General features: G+C 43.7%; 1 protein-coding gene across 1 annotated transcript in view; it reads right to left on the bottom strand.

Moving 5' to 3' along the window:
* LOC112238008 (serine/threonine-protein kinase LMTK1) overlaps positions 1 to 19763 on the bottom strand; it is a gene marked incomplete at its 5' end in the record, with an annotated part of 31303 nt that extends 11540 nt beyond the window's left edge. Inside the window, 4 exon segments of the mRNA XM_042314069.1 lie at positions 2035 to 2083; positions 4495 to 4601; positions 4828 to 4946; positions 19631 to 19763. Of these exon segments, the coding sequence (XP_042170003.1) occupies positions 2035 to 2083; positions 4495 to 4601; positions 4828 to 4946; positions 19631 to 19763 (408 nt within the window).
* Positions 19764 to 20000: the final 237 nt, after the last annotated feature.

Here is a 20000-nt window from a genome sequence, read left to right as displayed (position 1 = left end):
TTAGGAACAGATTGTACATAATATCCTCAATATCATGTTAATTTGGAGACAGACCAGCTGCACAGTCCCAGTTGTATCTAGGGTGGGATGTGTCAGAGTGAGACCAGATCCTTCAACATCCTCCAGATCATCCCGATTCAGTTCCCTTTATTGGTTTTATGTCCCTACAACATGTATGTTACCGTAAATACAGTGTATATATCATTACTCTTCACTACAACATGTATGTTACCGTAAATACAGTGTATATATCATTACTCTTCACTACAACATGTATGTTACCGTAAATACAGTGTATATATCATTACTCTTCACTACAACATATCAGTATGTTAATGATTGATATGTTCTAGGACTAAATACAGTGTATAGGTACTCCCACCTGTGAATGAAGTTGTATTTGTGCAGGTGTCCACTAACCCACCTGTGAATGAAGTTGTATTTGTGCATGTCCACTCACTACAAATGAAGTTGTATTTGTGCATGTTACTAACCCACCTGTGAATGAAGTTGTATTTGTGCAGGTGTCTTCACTAACCCACCTGTGAATGAAGTTGTATTTGTGCTGTCCACTGGAATGATTGATATGTTCTAGGACCACCTGTGAATGAAGTTGTATTTGTGCAGGTGTCCACTAACCCACCTGTGAATGAAGTTGTATTTGTGCAGGTGTCCACTAACCCACCTGTGAATGAAGTTGTGCTTTGTGCAGGTGTCCACTAACCCACCTGTGAATGAAGTTGTATTTGTGCAGGTGTCCACTAACCCACCTGTGAATGAAGTTGTATTTGTGCAGGTGTCCACTAACCCACCTGTGAATGAAGTTGTATTTGTGTGCAGGTGTCCACTAACCCACCTGTGAATGAAGTTGTATTTGTGCAGGTGTCCACTAACCCACCTGTGAATGAAGTTGTATTTGTGCAGGTGTCCACTAACCCACCTGTGAATGAAGTTGTATTTGTGCAGGTGTCCACTAACCCACCTGTGAATGAAGTTGTGTTTGTGCAGGTGTCCACTAACCCACCTGTGAATGAAGTTGTATTTGTGCAGGTGTCCACTAACCCACCTGTGAATGAAGTTGTATTTGTGCAGGTGTCCACTAACCCACCTGTGAATGAAGTTGTATTTGTGCAGGTGTCCACTAACCCACCTGTGAATGAAGTTGTATTTGTGCAGGTGTCCACTAACCCACCTGTGAATGAAGTTGTATTTGTGCAGGTGTCCACTAACCCACCTGTGAATGAAGTTGTGCTTGTGCAGGTGTCCACTAACCCACCTGTGAATGAAGTTGTATTTGTGCAGGTGTCCACTAACCCACCTGTGAATGAAGTTGTGTTTGTGCAGGTGTCCACTAACCCACCTGTGAATGAAGTTGTATTTGTGCAGGTGTCTACTAACCCACCTGTGAATTAAGTTGTGTTTGTGCAGGTGTCCACTAACCCACCTGTGAATGAAGTTGTATTTGTGCAGGTGTCCACTAACCCACCTGTGAATGAAGTTGTATTTGTGCAGGTGTCTACTAACCCACCTGTGAATGAAGTTGTATTTGTGCAGGTGTCCACTAACCCACCTGTGAATGAAGTTGTATTTGTGAAGGTGTCTACTAACCCACCTGTGAATGAAGTTGTATTTGTGCAGGTGTCCACTAACCCACCTGTGAATGAAGTTGTATTTGTGCAGGTGTCCACTAACCCACCTGTGAATGAAGTTGTATTTGTGCAGGTGTCCACTAACCCACCTGTGAATGAAGTTGTATTTGTGCAGGTGTCCACTAACCCACCTGTGAATGAAGTTGTATTTGTGCAGGTGTCCACTAACCCACCTGTGAATGAAGTTGTATTTGTGCAGGTGTCCACTAACCCACCTGTGAATGAAGTTGTGTTTGTGCAGGTGTCCACTAACCCACCTGTGAATGAAGTTGTGCTTTGTGAAGGTGTCCACTAACCCACCTGTGAATGAAGTTGTGCTTTGTGAAGGTGTCCACTAACCCACCTGTGAATGAAGTTGTGCTTGTGAAGGTGTCCACTAACCCACCTGTGAATGAAGTTGTGCTTGTGCAGGTGCACAGGCCCGTGAATGAAGTCTGCGGTGTCCACGCCCATTGAATGGAGGGTCATTTGTGCAGGTGTCCACTAACCCACCTGCCGCCACTAACCCACCTGTGAATGAAGTTGTACTTGTGCAGGTGTCCACTAACCCACCTGGAATGAAGTTGTAGTGATGTCCATAAACCTGTGAATGATTTGGCACTGTATATCACCATATTCCCCAGGTGTCACTAACCCACCTGTGAATGAACATGTGTGTCAAAAGTGAATGAAGTAGATGTGAATCCATAGGATGCCATTTGGGACACACCACCTATGTTTGAATGTATGTCTGTACAATAACCCACCTGTCACAACTTGCTCTCATCCACTTCTCCCACCTGTGAATGTTAGCAGTATGGTGGAAACTCTGATCCGTATGGTAGAAACTGTCTGTGTGAATGAAGTTGTATTTGTATGGTGTCCAAACCCTGTATGATGAAGTTGTATTTGTGCAGGTGTCCACTAACCCACCTGTGAATGACTTGATCCGTGAAGGTGTCCACTAACCCACCTCTGATCTGTTGTATTTGTGGGTGTCTACTGAATCTGTATTTGGTGTTAGCACCTGTAATGAAGTTGAAACTCTAACCCACCTGTGAATGAAGTTGTATTTGTGCAGGTGTCCATGGTGGAATGAAGTTGATCTGTAAGGTGTCCAGTAGTATGTGAATGAAGTCTGTATCTGTAGGTGGACTAACCCACCTGTGAATGAAGTTAGCAGTATGGTGTCCACTAACCCACTCTGAATGAAGTTGTATTTGTGCAGGTGTCCAAACCCTGAATAAAGTGTATGGTGCAGGTGTCCACTAACCCACCTGTGAATGAAACTCTGATCTGTGCAGGTGTCCAAACTCTGATCTGTGAATGAAGTTGTGCTGTATGTATGAATGAAACTCTGTCTGTGCAGGTGCAGCAACTCTGATCTGGAGGGTAGGGGATCAGGTAGGTCACGGAGTCAGTATGGTGGAAACTCTGAGGTCTGTATGACCAGTAGGAAGTGATGTCATAAAATGATTTGTACTCTATATGTTATTCCCCAGTATGGTATAAACATGGTCAAAAGTAGTGCAGTAGATGTGAATATAGGATGCCATTTGTACAACCTATGTTTGTAATGTATGTCTGTAAAACTCTGATCTGTATGTCTGTTAGCAGTATGGTAGAAACTCTGATCTGTATGGTGGAAACTCTGATCTGTAAGGTGTTAGTAGTATGGTGGAAACTCTGATCTGTATGGTGTTAGCAGTATGGTGGAAACTCTGATCTGTATGGTGGAAACTCTGATCTGTATGGTGGAAACTCTGATCTGTAAAGCAGTATGGTGGAAACTCTGATCTGTATGGTATGAAACTCTGATCTGTATGGTGGAAACTCTGATGGTGGAAACTCTGTCTGTATGGTGTTAGTAGTATGGTGGAAACTCTGATCTGTATGGTGGAAACTCTGATCTGTATGGTGGAAACTCTGATCTGTATGGTGGAAACTCTGATCTGTATGGTGGAAACTCTGATCTGTATGGTGTTAGCAGTATGGTGGAAACTCTGATCTGTATGGTGTTAGAAAAACTCTGATCTGTATGGTGGAAACTCTGATCTGTATGGTGGAAACTCTGATCTGTATGGTGTTAGCAGTATGGTGGAAACTCTGATCCGTGTAAACTGGTGGAAACTTAGCTGTATGGTGGAAACTCTGATCTGTATGGTGTTAGTAGTATGGTGGAAACTCTGATCTGTATGGTGTGTTGGTGGAAACTCTGATCCGTATGGTGGTAAACTCTGATCCGTATGGTGGAAACTCTGATCCTAGTATGGTGTAAGGTGTTAGTAGTAAACTCTGATCTGTATGATCTGTAGTTAGGAAACTCTGATCCGTAAGGGTGTAATCAATATGGTGGAAGCTCTGATCCGTAAGGTGTTAGCAGTATGGTGGAAACTCTGACCCTTCTGCAAACCCAGAGGAAAGGGTAGAGAGCAGATTGTCCCTGGCTGTAATAGTACTGTATTCCACCAACAGGGGGAGCAGATTGTCCCTGGCTGTAATATCCATCTCACCAGATAACTCCATATAGAAGGTGGTTGTGACCTCTGAGATAGGGGTTAGGGTTTAGAGGGTTAGGGGGCTAGGGGGTTTCTCTCACCAGAGGACAGAACTCCATGACCAGTAGATAGGGTGTAACCTCTGAGATAGGGGTTAGGGTTTAGGGGTTAGGGGGCTAGGGAGGTTTCTCTCACCAGAGGACAGAACTCCATGACCAGTAGATAGGGTGTAACCTCTGAGATAGGGGTTAGGGTTTAGGGGGTTAGGGGGCTAGGGGAGGTTTCTCTCACCAGAGGACAGAACTCCATGACCAGTAGATAGGGTGTAACCTCTGAGATAGGGGTTAGGGTTTAGGGGGTTAGGGGGCTAGGGGATGTTTCTCTCACCAGAGGACAGAACTCCATGACCAGTAGATAGGGTGTAACCTCTGAGCACTGTGCCAGGCACTGCAGGAGGGCTGGGTTCTGGAGGGCACTGGGGGAAGGGGGAGGTAGAGGAGATGGGTCATAGTTCAACAGTCACGTTTACTGTCATAGTTTATAGTGAACTTACAGTCAGAGCACATGGAAAGAGGTAGCAGGATAACCATGTATAGGCATTCATTCATTCACCAATTGATTGATTAATTCATTAATGAATTGTACTGGATGCAAAGGGTGGGGTATACAGGGTATGAGATCCATATTGTTGTAGTTCTGACCGGTATGGCTGTGCCTCTTCCAGGAAGTGCATCTGGTCCTGGACACTGGCACTGGCCTTCAGCTCCTTGACCACCACCTGGGTGGTGCTGAGACCTGCATTCACCTCCCCCAAGAGAACCTATACAGGACCCACAGAGAGACACACACACACACACACACACACACACACACACACACACACACACACACACACACACACACACACACACACACACACACACACACACACACACACAAAAACATTTACAGTAGTTAACATGGTAAAGACAGGGGGCAACGGAGAGACAGAGAAAGACAGAGAGAGAGATAGAGAGGGAGACAGAGGGAGAGACAGAGAGAAAGACAGAGAGAAAGACAGAGAGACAGGGAGAGACAGGGAGAGACAGAGAGACAGAGAGAAAGACAGAGAGAAAGACAGAGAGAAAGACAGAGAGAGAGATAGAGAGGGAGACAGAGGGAGAGACAGAGAGAAAGACAGAGAGACAGGGAGAGACAGAGAGAAAGACAGAGAGAAAGACAGAGAGAAAGACAGAGAGAGAGATACAGAGGGAGAGACAGAGAGAAAGACAGAGAGAAAGACAGAGAGACAGGGCGAGACAGAGGTAGAGACAGAGGGAGAGACAGAGGGAGAGAAAGAGGGAGAGACAGAGGGAGAGACAGGGAGAGACAGAGGGAGAGACAGAGGGAGAGAAGAGGGAGAGACAGAGGGAGAGACAGAGGGAGAGACAGAGGGAGAGACAGAGGGAGAGACAGAGGAGAGACAGAGGGAGAGACAGAGGACAGAGGGAGAGACAGAGGGAGAGACAGAGGGAGCAAAAGAGGGAGAGACAGAGGGAGAGACAGGGAGAGACAGAGGTAGAGACAGAGGTAGAGACAGAGGGAGAGACAGAGGTAGAGACAGAGGTAGAGACAGAGAGAGACAGAGGGAGAGACAGAGGGAGAGACAGAGGTAGAGACAGAGGTAGAGACAGAGGGAGAGACAGAGGGAGAGACAGAGGGAGAGACAGAGGGAGAGACAGGGAGAGACAGAGGTAGAGACAGAGGTAGAGACAGAGGGAGAGACAGAGGGAGAGACAGAGGGAGAGACAGAGGGAGAGACAGAGGTAGAGACAGAGGTAGAGACAGAGGTAGAGACAGAGGGAGAGACAGAGGGAGAGACAGAGGGAGAGACAGAGGTAGAGACAGAGGTAGAGACAGAGGTAGAGACAGAGAGACAGGGAGAGACAGGGAGAGACAGAGGAGAGACAGAGGTAGAGACAGAGGTAGAGACAGAGGGAGAGACAGAGGGAGAGACAGAGGTAGAGACAGAGGTAGAGACAGAGGTAGAGACAGAGGTAGAGACAGGGGAGAGACAGGGAGAGACAGGGAGAGACAGTGAGAGAGACAGAGGTAGAGACAGAGGGAGAGACAGAGGGAGAGACAGAGGGAGAGACAGAGGTAGAGACAGAGGGAGAGACAGAGGGAGAGACAGGGAGAGACAGAGGTAGAGACAGAGGTAGAGACAGAGGTAGAGACAGAGGTAGAGACAGAGGTAGAGACAGTGAGAGACAGTGAGAGACAGTGAGAGACAGTGAGAGACAGAGGTAGAGACAGTGAGAGACAGAGGTAGAGACAGTGAGAGACAGAGGTAGAGACAGTGAGAGACAGAGGTAGAGACAGTGAGAGACAGAGGTAGAGACAGAGGTAGAGACAGAGGTAGAGACAGAGGGAGAGACAGAGGGAGAGACAGAGGGAGAGACAGAGGGAGAGACAGAGGGAGAGACAGAGGGAGAGACAGAGGGAGAGACAGAGGTAGAGACAGAGGTAGAGACAGTGAGAGACAGAGGTAGAGACAGTGAGAGACAGAGGTAGAGACAGAGGTAAAGACAGAGGTAGAGACAGAGGGAGAGACAGTGAGAGACAGAGGTAGACAGAGGTAGAGACAGAGGGAGAGACAGAGGTAGAGACAGAGGGAGAGACAGTGAGAGACAGTGAGAGACAGTGAGAGACAGTGGTAGAGACAGAGGTAGAGACAGAGGTAGAGACAGTGAGAGACAGTGAGAGACAGTGAGAGACAGAGGTAGAGACAGAGGGAGAGACAGGGAGAGACAGAGGGAGAGAAAGAGGGAGCAAAAGAGGGAGAGACAGAGGGAGAGACAGAGGGAGAGACAGGGAGAGACAGAGAGAGACAGAGAGAGACAGAGGTAGAGACAGAGGGAGAGACAGAGGTAGAGACAGAGGTAGAGACAGAGGTAGAGACAGAGGGAGAGACAGAGGGAGAGACAGGGAGAGACAGAGGTAGAGACAGAGGGAGAGACAGAGGGAGAGACAGAGGGAGAGACAGAGGTAGAGACAGAGGTAGAGACAGAGGTAGAGACAGGGAGAGACAGGGAGAGACAGGGAGAGACAGAGGTAGAGACAGTGAGAGAGACAGAGGTAGAGACAGAGGGAGAGACAGAGGGAGAGACAGAGGTAGAGACAGAGGTAGAGACAGAGGGAGAGACAGAGGGAGAGACAGGGAGAGACAGAGGTAGAGACAGAGGTAGAGACAGAGGTAGAGACAGTGAGAGACAGTGAGAGACAGAGGTAGAGACAGTGAGAGACAGAGGTAGAGACAGTGAGAGACAGAGGTAGAGACAGTGAGAGACAGAGGTAGAGACAGTGAGAGACAGAGGTAGAGACAGTGAGAGACAGAGGTAGAGACAGAGGGAGAGACAGAGGGAGAGACAGAGGTAGAGACAGAGGTAGAGACAGAGGTAGAGACAGTGAGAGACAGAGGTAGAGACAGAGGTAGAGACAGAGGTAGAGACAGAGGTAGAGACAGAGGGAGAGACAGTGAGAGACAGTGAGAGACAGTGAGAGACAGAGGTAGAGACAATGAGATACAGAGGTAGAGACAGAGGTAGAGACAGAGGTAGAGACAGAGGGAGAGACAGTGAGAGACAGTGAGAGACAGTGAGAGACAGAGGTAGAGACAGAGGGAGAGACAGTGAGAGACAGAGGTAGAGACAGTGAGAGACAGAGGTAGAGACAGAGGTAGAGACAGAGGTAGAGACAGAGGTAGAGACAGAGGTAGAGACAGAGGTAGAGACAGAGGTAGAGACAGAGGGAGAGACAGTGAGAGACAGTGAGAGACAGTGAGAGACAGAGGTAGAGACAGAGGGAGAGACAGTGAGAGACAGAGGTAGAGACAGTGAGAGACAGAGGTAGAGACAGAGAGAAGAACAAAACATACAGTTCAGCACTAACTAAAAAGCTTTGGAAGCAATGCAGATGGAATGGAATTCAGTGTGACATGTAGATAGTCCCAGCTCTCAGACAGACAAGGCTGTAGGTCAGCTTGTGGCCCTAATAAGATCAACACCACATTACACACACATTCCACACACACTACCTCACAGCACACAGTAGTGTGTCTCCAATGGCACCCTATCCTCCATATAGTGCACTACGTTTGACCAGGGCCCATAAGGCTTTGGCCCAAAGTAGTGCACTATATAGGGAATATGGTGCCATTTGGGATGTTGACAGTAACATGGAGGAAAGCAGGAAGAGAGAGGATTTAGGGAAAGACACAGGCTGCTGTTTTGTCCCAATCTTTACCCTTATTCTCGCTAAAGTGTACACTCATTCTCTCACTCACCCTCAGAACATTGCAATTTTTTTGTCATTTAGCAGACGATCTTATCCAGATCGACTTACAGTAGCTGGTCCATGTTTAAACAGTACAGGACTGGTATAACACATGATGAAACCTCCCTCTAACTGGTCCATGTTTAAACAGTACAGGACTGGTATAACACATGATGAAACCTCCCTCTAACTGGTCCATGTTTAAACAATACAGGACTGGTATAACACATGATGAAACCTCCCTCTAACTGGTCCATGTTTAAACAGTACAGGACTGGTATAACACATGATGAAACAACTGGTCCATGTTTAAACAATACAGGACTGGTATAACACATGATGAAACCTCCTCTAACTGGTCCATGTTTAAACAATACAGGACTGGTATAACACATGATGAAACCTCCCTCTAACTGGTCCATGTTTAAACAGTACAGGACTGGTATAACACATGATGAAACCTCCCTCTAACTGGTCCATGTTTAAACAATACAGGACTGGTATAACACATGATGAAACCTCCCTCTAGCTGGTCCATGTTTAAACAATACAGGACTGGTATAACACATGATGAAACCTCCCTCTAACTGGTCCATGTTTAAACAATACAGGACTGGTATAACACATGATGAAACCTCCCTCTAACTGGTCCATGTTTAAACAATACAGGACTGGTATAACACATGATGAAACCTCCCTCTAACTGGTCCATGTTTAAACAATACAGGACTGGTATAACACATGATGAAACCTCCCTCTAACTGGTCCATGTTTAAACAGTACAGGACTGGTATAACACATGATGAAACCTCCCTCTAACTGGTCCATGTTTAAACAATACAGGACTGGTATAACACATGATGAAACCTCCCATTTACTGGTCCATGTTTAAACAATACAGGACTGGTATAACACATGATGAAACCTCCCTCTAACTGGTCCATGTTTAAACAGTACAGGACTGGTATAACACATGATGAAACCTCCCTCTAACTGGTCCATGTTTAAACAATACAGGACTGGTATAACACATGATGAAACCTCCCTCTAACTGGTCCATGTTTAAACAATACAGGACTGGTATAACACATGATGAAACCTCCCTCTAACTGGTCCATGTTTAAACAGTACAGGACTGGTATAACACATGATGAAACCTCCCTCTAACTGGTCCATGTTTAAACAGTACAGGACTGGTATAACACATGATGAAACCTCCCTCTAACTGGTCCATGTTTAAACAGTACAGGACTGGTATAACACATGATGAAACCTCCCTCTAACTGGTCCATGTTTAAACAGTACAGGACTGGTATAACACATGATGAAACCTCCCTCTAACTGGTCCATGTTTAAACAATACAGGACTGGTATAACACATGATGAAACCTCCCTCTAACTGGTCCATGTTTAAACAATACAGGACTGGTATAACACATGATGAAACCTCCCTCTAACTGGTCCATGTTTAAACAGTACAGGACTGGTATAACACATGATGAAACCTCCCTCTAACTGGTCCATGTTTAAACAGTACAGGACTGGTATAACACATGATGAAACCTCCCTCTAACTGGTCCATGTTTAAACAATACAGGACTGGTATAACACATGATGAAACCTCCCTCTAACTGGTCCATGTTTAAACAATACAGGACTGGTATAACACATGATGAAACCTCCCTCTAACTGGTCCATGTTTAAACAGTACAGGACTGGTATAACACATGATGAAACCTCCCTCTAACTGGTCCATGTTTAAACAATACAGGACTGGTATAACACATGATGAAACCTCCCATTTACTGGTCCATGTTTAAACAATACAGGACTGGTATAACACATGATGAAACCTCCCTCTAACTGGTCCATGTTTAAACAGTACAGGACTGGTATAACACATGATGAAACCTCCCTCTAACTGGTCCATGTTTAAACAATACAGGACTGGTATAACACATGATGAAACCTCCCTCTAACTGGTCCATGTTTAAACAATACAGGACTGGTATAACACATGATGAAACCTCCCTCTAACTGGTCCATGTTTAAACAGTACAGGACTGGTATAACACATGATGAAACCTCCCTCTAACTGGTCCATGTTTAAACAGTACAGGACTGGTATAACACATGATGAAACCTCCCTCTAACTGGTCCATGTTTAAACAGTACAGGACTGGTATAACACATGATGAAACCTCCCTCTAACTGGTCCATGTTTAAACAGTACAGGACTGGTATAACACATGATGAAACCTCCCTCTAACTGGTCCATGTTTAAACAATACAGGACTGGTATAACACATGATGAAACCTCCCTCTAGCTGGTCCATGTTTAAACAGTACAGGACTGGTATAACACATGATGAAACCTCCCTCTAACTGGTCCATGTTTAAACAGTACAGGACTGGTATAACACATGATGAAACCTCCCTCTAACTGGTCCATGTTTAAACAGTACAGGACTGGTATAACACATGATGAAACCTCCCTCTAACTGGTCCATGTTTAAACAGTACAGGACTGGTATAACACATGATGAAACCTCCCTCTAGCTGGTCCATGTTTAAACAGTACAGGACTGGTATAACACATGATGAAACCTCCCTCTAACTGGTCCATGTTTAAACAATACAGGACTGGTATAACACATGATGAAACCTCCCTCTAGCTGGTCCATGTTTAAACAGTACAGGACTGGTATAACACATGATGAAACCTCCCTCTAGCTGGTCCATGTTTAAACAATACAGGACTGGTATAACACATGATGAAACCTCCCTCTAGCTGGTCCATGTTTAAACAGTACAGGACTGGTATAACACATGATGAAACCTCCCTCTAACTGGTCCATGTTTAAACAGTACAGGACTGGTATAACACATGATGAAACCTCCCTCTAACTGGTCCATGTTTAAACAATACAGGACTGGTATAACACATGATGAAACCTCCCTCTAGCTGGTCCATGTTTAAACAATACAGGACTGGTATAACACATGATGAAACCTCCCTCTAACTGGTCCATGTTTAAACAATACAGGACTGGTATAATACATGATGAAACCTCCCTCTAGCTGGTCCATGTTTAAACAATACAGGACTGGTATAATACATGATGAAACCTCCCTCTAACTGGTCCATGTTTAACAATACAGGACTGGTATAACACATGATGAAACCTCCCTCTAGCTGGTCCATGTTTAAACAATACAGGACTGGTATAACACATGATGAAACCTCCCTCTAACTGGTCCATGTTTAAACAATACAGGACTGGTATAACACATGATGAAACCTCCCTCTAGCTGGTCCATGTTTAAACAGTACAGGACTGGTATAACACATGATGAAACCTCCCTCTAACTGGTCCATGTTTAAACAGTACAGGACTGGTATAACACATGATGAAACCTCCCTCTAGCTGGTCCATGTTTAAACAATACAGGACTGGTATAACACATGATGAAACCTCCCTCTAACTGGTCCATGTTTAAACAATACAGGACTGGTATAACACATGATGAAACCTCCCTCTAACTGGTCCATGTTTAAACAGTACAGGACTGGTATAATACATGATGAAACCTCCCTCTAACTGGTCCATGTTTAAACAGTACAGGACTGGTATAACACATGATGAAACCTCCCTCTAACTGGTCCATGTTTAAACAATACAGGACTGGTATAACACATGATGAAACCTCCCTCTAGCTGGTCCATGTTTAAACAATACAGGACTGGTATAACACATGATGAAACCTCCCTCTAACTGGTCCATGTTTAAACAATACAGGACTGGTATAACACATGATGAAACCTCCCTCTAACTGGTCCATGTTTAAACAGTACAGGACTGGTATAACACATGATGAAACCTCCCTCTAACTGGTCCATGTTTAAACAATACAGGACTGGTATAACACATGATGAAACCTCCCTCTAACTGGTCCATGTTTAAACAATACAGGACTGGTATAACACATGATGAAACCTCCCTCTAGCTGGTCCATGTTTAAACAATACAGGACTGGTATAACACATGATGAAACCTCCCTCTAGCTGGTCCATGTTTAAACAATACAGGACTGGTATAACACATGATGAAACCTCCCTCTAACTGGTCCATGTTTAAACAGTACAGGACTGGTATAACACATGATGAAACCTCCCTCTAACTGGTCCATGTTTAAACAGTACAGGACTGGTATAACACATGATGAAACCTCCCTCTAACTGGTCCATGTTTAAACAATACAGGACTGGTATAACACATGATGAAACCTCCCTCTAACTGGTCCATGTTTAAACAATACAGGACTGGTATAACACATGATGAAACCTCCCTCTAACTGGTCCATGTTTAAACAGTACAGGACTGGTATAACACATGATGAAACCTCCCTCTAACTGGTCCATGTTTAAACAATACAGGACTGGTATAACACATGATGAAACCTCCCTCTAACTGGTCCATGTTTAAACAATACAGGACTGGTATAACACATGATGAAACCTCCCTCTAGCTGGTCCATGTTTAAACAATACAGGACTGGTATAACACATGATGAAACCTCCTCTAGCTGGTCCATGTTTAAACAATACAGGACTGGTATAACACATGATGAAACCTCCCTCTAACTGGTCCATGTTTAAACAGTACAGGACTGGTATAACACATGATGAAACCTCCCTCTAACTGGTCCATGTTTAAACAGTACAGGACTGGTATAACACATGATGAAACCTCCCTCTAACTGGTCCATGTTTAAACAATACAGGACTGGTATAACACATGATGAAACCTCCCTCTAACTGGTCCATGTTTAAACAATACAGGACTGGTATAACACATGATGAAACCTCCCTCTAACTGGTCCATGTTTAAACAATACAGGACTGGTATAACACATGATGAAACCTCCCTCTAACTGGTCCATGTTTAAACAATACAGGACTGGTATAACACATGATGAAACCTCCCTCTAACTGGTCCATGTTTAAACAATACAGGACTGGTATAACACATGATGAAACCTCCCTCTAACTGGTCCATGTTTAAACAATACAGGACTGGTATAACACATGATGAAACCTCCCTCTAACTGGTCCATGTTTAAACAATACAGGACTGGTATAACACATGATGAAACCTCCCTCTAACTGGTCCATGTTTAAACAATACAGGACTGGTATGACACATGATGAAACCTCCCTCTAACTGGTCCATGTTTAAACAGTACAGGACTGGTATAACACATGATGAAACCTCCCTCTAACTGGTCCATGTTTAAACAATACAGGACTGGTAAAACACATGATGAAACCTCCCTCTAACTGGTCCATGTTTAAACAGTACAGGACTGGTATAACACATGATGAAACCTCCCTCTAGCTGGTCCATGTTTAAACAATACAGGACTGGTATAACACATGATGAAACCTCCCTCTAACTGGTCCATGTTTAAACAATACAGGACTGGTATAACACATGATGAAACCTCCCTCTAACTGGTCCATGTTTAAACAGTACAGGACTGGTATAACACATGATGAAACCTCCCTCTAACTGGTCCATGTTTAAACAATACAGGACTGGTATAACACATGATGAAACCTCCCATTTACTGGTCCATGTTTAAACAATACAGGACTGGTATAACACATGATGAAACCTCCCTCTAACTGGTCCATGTTTAAACAGTACAGGACTGGTATAACACATGATGAAACCTCCCTCTAACTGGTCCATGTTTAAACAATACAGGACTGGTAAAACACATGATGAAACCTCCCTCTAACTGGTCCATGTTTAAACAGTACAGGACTGGTATAACACATGATGAAACCTCCCTCTAGCTGGTCCATGTTTAAACAATACAGGACTGGTATAACACATGATGAAACCTCCCTCTAACTGGTCCATGTTTAAACAATACAGGACTGGTATAACACATGATGAAACCTCCCTCTAACTGGTCCATGTTTAAACAATACAGGACTGGTATAACACATGATGAAACCTCCCTCTAACTGGTCCATGTTTAAACAGTACAGGACTGGTATAACACATGATGAAACCTCCCTCTAACTGGTCCATGTTTAAACAATACAGGACTGGTAAAACACATGATGAAACCTCCCTCTAACTGGTCCATGTTTAAACAGTACAGGACTGGTATAACACATGATGAAACCTCCCTCTAGCTGGTCCATGTTTAAACAATACAGGACTGGTATAACACATGATGAAACCTCCCTCTAACTGGTCCATGTTTAAACAATACAGGACTGGTATAACACATGATGAAACCTCCCTCTAACTGGTCCATGTTTAAACAGTACAGGACTGGTATAACACATGATGAAACCTCCCTCTAACTGGTCCATGTTTAAACAATACAGGACTGGTATAACACATGATGAAACCTCCCATTTACTGGTCCATGTTTAAACAATACAGGACTGGTATAACACATGATGAAACCTCCCTCTAACTGGTCCATGTTTAAACAGTACAGGACTGGTATAACACATGATGAAACCTCCCTCTAACTGGTCCATGTTTAAACAATACAGGACTGGTATAACACATGATGAAACCTCCCTCTAACTGGTCCATGTTTAAACAATACAGGACTGGTATAACACATGATGAAACCTCCCTCTAACTGGTCCATGTTTAAACAGTACAGGACTGGTATAACACATGATGAAACCTCCCTCTAACTGGTCCATGTTTAAACAGTACAGGACTGGTATAACACATGATGAAACCTCCCTCTAACTGGTCCATGTTTAAACAGTACAGGACTGGTATAACACATGATGAAACCTCCCTCTAACTGGTCCATGTTTAAACAGTACAGGACTGGTATAACACATGATGAAACCTCCCTCTAACTGGTCCATGTTTAAACAATACAGGACTGGTATAACACATGATGAAACCTCCCTCTAACTGGTCCATGTTTAAACAATACAGGACTGGTATAACACATGATGAAACCTCCCTCTAACTGGTCCATGTTTAAACAGTACAGGACTGGTATAACACATGATGAAACCTCCTCTAACTGGTCCATGTTTAAACAGTACAGGACTGGTATAACACATGATGAAACCTCCCTCTAACTGGTCCATGTTTAAACAGTACAGGACTGGTATAATACATGATGAAACCTCCCTCTAGCTGGTCCATGTTTAAACAGTACAGGACTGGTATAACACATGATGAAACCTCCCTCTAACTGGTCCATGTTTAAACAGTACAGGACTGGTATAACACATGATGAAACCTCCCTCTAGCTGGTCCATGTTTAAACAGTACAGGACTGGTATAACACATGATGAAACCTCCCTCTAGCTGGTCCATGTTTAAACAGTACAGGACTGGTATAACACATGATGAAACCTCCCTCTAGCTGGTCCATGTTTAAACAGTACAGGACTGGTATAACACATGATGAAACCTCCCTCTAACTGGTCCATGTTTAAACAGTACAGGACTGGTATAACACATGATGAAACCTCCCTCTAACTGGTCCATGTTTAAACAATACAGGACTGGTATAACACATGATGAAACCTCCCTCTAGCTGGTCCATGTTTAAACAATACAGGACTGGTATAACACATGATGAAACCTCCCTCTAACTGGTCCATGTTTAAACAATACAGGACTGGTATAATACATGATGAAACCTCCCTCTAGCTGGTCCATGTTTAAACAATACAGGACTGGTATAATACATGATGAAACCTCCCTCTAACTGGTCCATGTTTAACAATACAGGACTGGTATAACACATGATGAAACCTCCCTCTAGCTGGTCCATGTTTAAACAATACAGGACTGGTATAACACATGATGAAACCTCCCTCTAACTGGTCCATGTTTAAACAATACAGGACTGGTATAACACATGATGAAACCTCCCTCTAACTGGTCCATGTTTAAACAGTACAGGACTGGTATAACACATGATGAAACCTCCCTCTAACTGGTCCATGTTTAAACAGTACAGGACTGGTATAACACATGATGAAACCTCCCTCTAGCTGGTCCATGTTTAAACAATACAGGACTGGTATAACACATGATGAAACCTCCCTCTAACTGGTCCATGTTTAAACAATACAGGACTGGTATAACACATGATGAAACCTCCCTCTAACTGGTCCATGTTTAAACAGTACAGGACTGGTATAATACATGATGAAACCTCCCTCTAACTGGTCCATGTTTAAACAGTACAGGACTGGTATAACACATGATGAAACCTCCCTCTAACTGGTCCATGTTTAAACAATACAGGACTGGTATAACACATGATGAAACCTCCCTCTAGCTGGTCCATGTTTAAACAATACAGGACTGGTATAACACATGATGAAACCTCCCTCTAACTGGTCCATGTTTAAACAATACAGGACTGGTATAACACATGATGAAACCTCCCTCTAACTGGTCCATGTTTAAACAGTACAGGACTGGTATAACACATGATGAAACCTCCCTCTAACTGGTCCATGTTTAAACAATACAGGACTGGTATAACACATGATGAAACCTCCCTCTAACTGGTCCATGTTTAAACAATACAGGACTGGTATAACACATGATGAAACCTCCCTCTAGCTGGTCCATGTTTAAACAATACAGGACTGGTATAACACATGATGAAACCTCCCTCTAGCTGGTCCATGTTTAAACAATACAGGACTGGTATAACACATGATGAAACCTCCCTCTAACTGGTCCATGTTTAAACAGTACAGGACTGGTATAACACATGATGAAACCTCCCTCTAACTGGTCCATGTTTAAACAGTACAGGACTGGTATAACACATGATGAAACCTCCCTCTAACTGGTCCATGTTTAAACAATACAGGACTGGTATAACACATGATGAAACCTCCCTCTAACTGGTCCATGTTTAAACAATACAGGACTGGTATAACACATGATGAAACCTCCCTCTAACTGGTCCATGTTTAAACAATACAGGACTGGTATAACACATGATGAAACCTCCCTCTAACTGGTCCATGTTTAAACAATACAGGACTGGTATAACACATGATGAAACCTCCCTCTAACTGGTCCATGTTTAAACAATACAGGACTGGTATAACACATGATGAAACCTCCCTCTAACTGGTCCATGTTTAAACAATACAGGACTGGTATAACACATGATGAAACCTCCCTCTAACTGGTCCATGTTTAAACAATACAGGACTGGTATAACACATGATGAAACCTCCCTCTAACTGGTCCATGTTTAAACAATACAGGACTGGTATAACACATGATGAAACCTCCCTCTAACTGGTCCATGTTTAAACAGTACAGGACTGGTATAACACATGATGAAACCTCCCTCTAACTGGTCCATGTTTAAACAATACAGGACTGGTAAAACACATGATGAAACCTCCCTCTAACTGGTCCATGTTTAAACAGTACAGGACTGGTATAACACATGATGAAACCTCCCTCTAGCTGGTCCATGTTTAAACAATACAGGACTGGTATAACACATGATGAAACCTACCTCTAACTGGTCCATGTTTAAACAATACAGGACTGGTATAACACATGATGAAACCTCCCTCTAACTGGTCCATGTTTAAACAATACAGGACTGGTATAACACATGATGAAACCTCCCTCTAACTGGTCCATGTTTAAACAATACAGGACTGGTATAACACATGATGAAACCTCCCTCTAACTGGTCCATGTTTAAACAGTACAGGACTGGTATAACACATGATGAAACCTCCCTCTAACTGGTCCATGTTTAAACAATACAGGACTGGTATAACACATGATGAAACCTCCCTCTAGCTGGTCCATGTTTAAACAATACAGGACTGGTATAACACATGATGAAACCTCCCTCTAACTGGTCCATGTTTAAACAATACAGGACTGGTATAACACATGATGAAACCTCCCTCTAGCTGGTCCATGTTTAAACAATACAGGACTGGTATAACACATGATGAAACCTCCCTCTAGCTGGTCCATGTTTAAACAATACAGGACTGGTATAACACATGATGAAACCTCCCTCTAGCTGGTCCATGTTTAAACAATACAGGACTGGTATAACACATGATGAAACCTCCCTCTAACTGGTCCATGTTTAAACAGTACAGGACTGGTATAACACATGATGAAACCTCCCTCTAACTGGTCCATGTTTAAACAGTACAGGACTGGTATAACACATGATGAAACCTCCCTCTAACTGGTCCATGTTTAAACAATACAGGACTGGTATAACACATGATGAAACCTCCCTCTAACTGGTCCATGTTTAAACAATACAGGACTGGTATAACACATGATGAAACCTCCCTCTAACTGGTCCATGTTTAAACAATACAGGACTGGTATAACACATGATGAAACCTCCCTCTAACTGGTCCATGTTTAAACAGTACAGGACTGGTATAACACATGATGAAACCTCCCTCTAACTGGTCCATGTTTAAACAATACAGGACTGGTATAACACATGATGAAACCTCCCTCTAGCTGGTCCATGTTTAAACAATACAGGACTGGTATAACACATGATGAAACCTCCCTCTAACTGGTCCATGTTTAAACAATACAGGACTGGTATAACACATGATGAAACCTCCCTCTAGCTGGTCCATGTTTAAACAATACAGGACTGGTATAACACATGATGAAACCTCCCTCTAGCTGGTCCATGTTTAAACAATACAGGACTGGTATAACACATGATGAAACCTCCCTCTAGCTGGTCCATGTTTAAACAGTACAGGACTGGTATAACACATGATGAAACCTCCCTCTAACTGGTCCATGTTTAAACAGTACAGGACTGGTATAACACATGATGAAACCTCCCTCTAGCTGGTCCATGTTTAAACAGTACAGGACTGGTATAACACATGATGAAACCTCCCTCTAACTGGTCCATGTTTAAACAGTACAGGACTGGTATAACACATGATGAAACCTCCCTCTAGCTGGTCCATGTTTAAACAATGACTGTACTGTACATCCATGAGGGGAAGTGAGCTTGTGCATAATTCAGGAACAAGGGTAGCGAATCAGAACCCAGCTACAGACTTTGGGAGGAGTGGTTTCTGTGTCGTTAGTATGTGCTAAGAAAATAATCCGGGGTGCAGCTCACCTTGCCAAACCAACCATGTCCTATCTCCTTCACATAGAGTAGACTGTGGCGACCCAGCTCTGACGATTTCAACAGCTGGACTGCAGAGAGAGGGGGGAGAGGGAGAGTTAGACACACTGCAATTGTTTGACTTCTAGAATGTTAGAATGAAGAGAGGATGAAGTAAGAGAGGGAGAGAGGAAGACAGGGAGAGAGGGATAGAAGGAGAGTGGGAGAGAGGGAGAGATGAAGAGAGGAAGAGAGGGATAGAAGGAGAGAGGGAGAGAGGGAGAGAGGAAGACAGGGAGAGAGGGATAGAAGGAGAGTGGGAGAGAGGGAGAGATGAAGAGAGGGAGAGGGAGGGAGATAGGATGAGTAAGATAGGGAGACA

The sequence above is a fragment of the Oncorhynchus tshawytscha genome, unplaced genomic scaffold, assembly GCF_018296145.1.
Source record: "Oncorhynchus tshawytscha isolate Ot180627B unplaced genomic scaffold, Otsh_v2.0 Un_contig_12004_pilon_pilon, whole genome shotgun sequence".
Taxonomy (NCBI): Eukaryota; Metazoa; Chordata; class Actinopteri; order Salmoniformes; family Salmonidae; genus Oncorhynchus; species Oncorhynchus tshawytscha.
The sequence above is the reverse complement of the archived record's forward strand: the minus strand, read 5'-3'. Positions and strand labels throughout refer to the sequence as shown.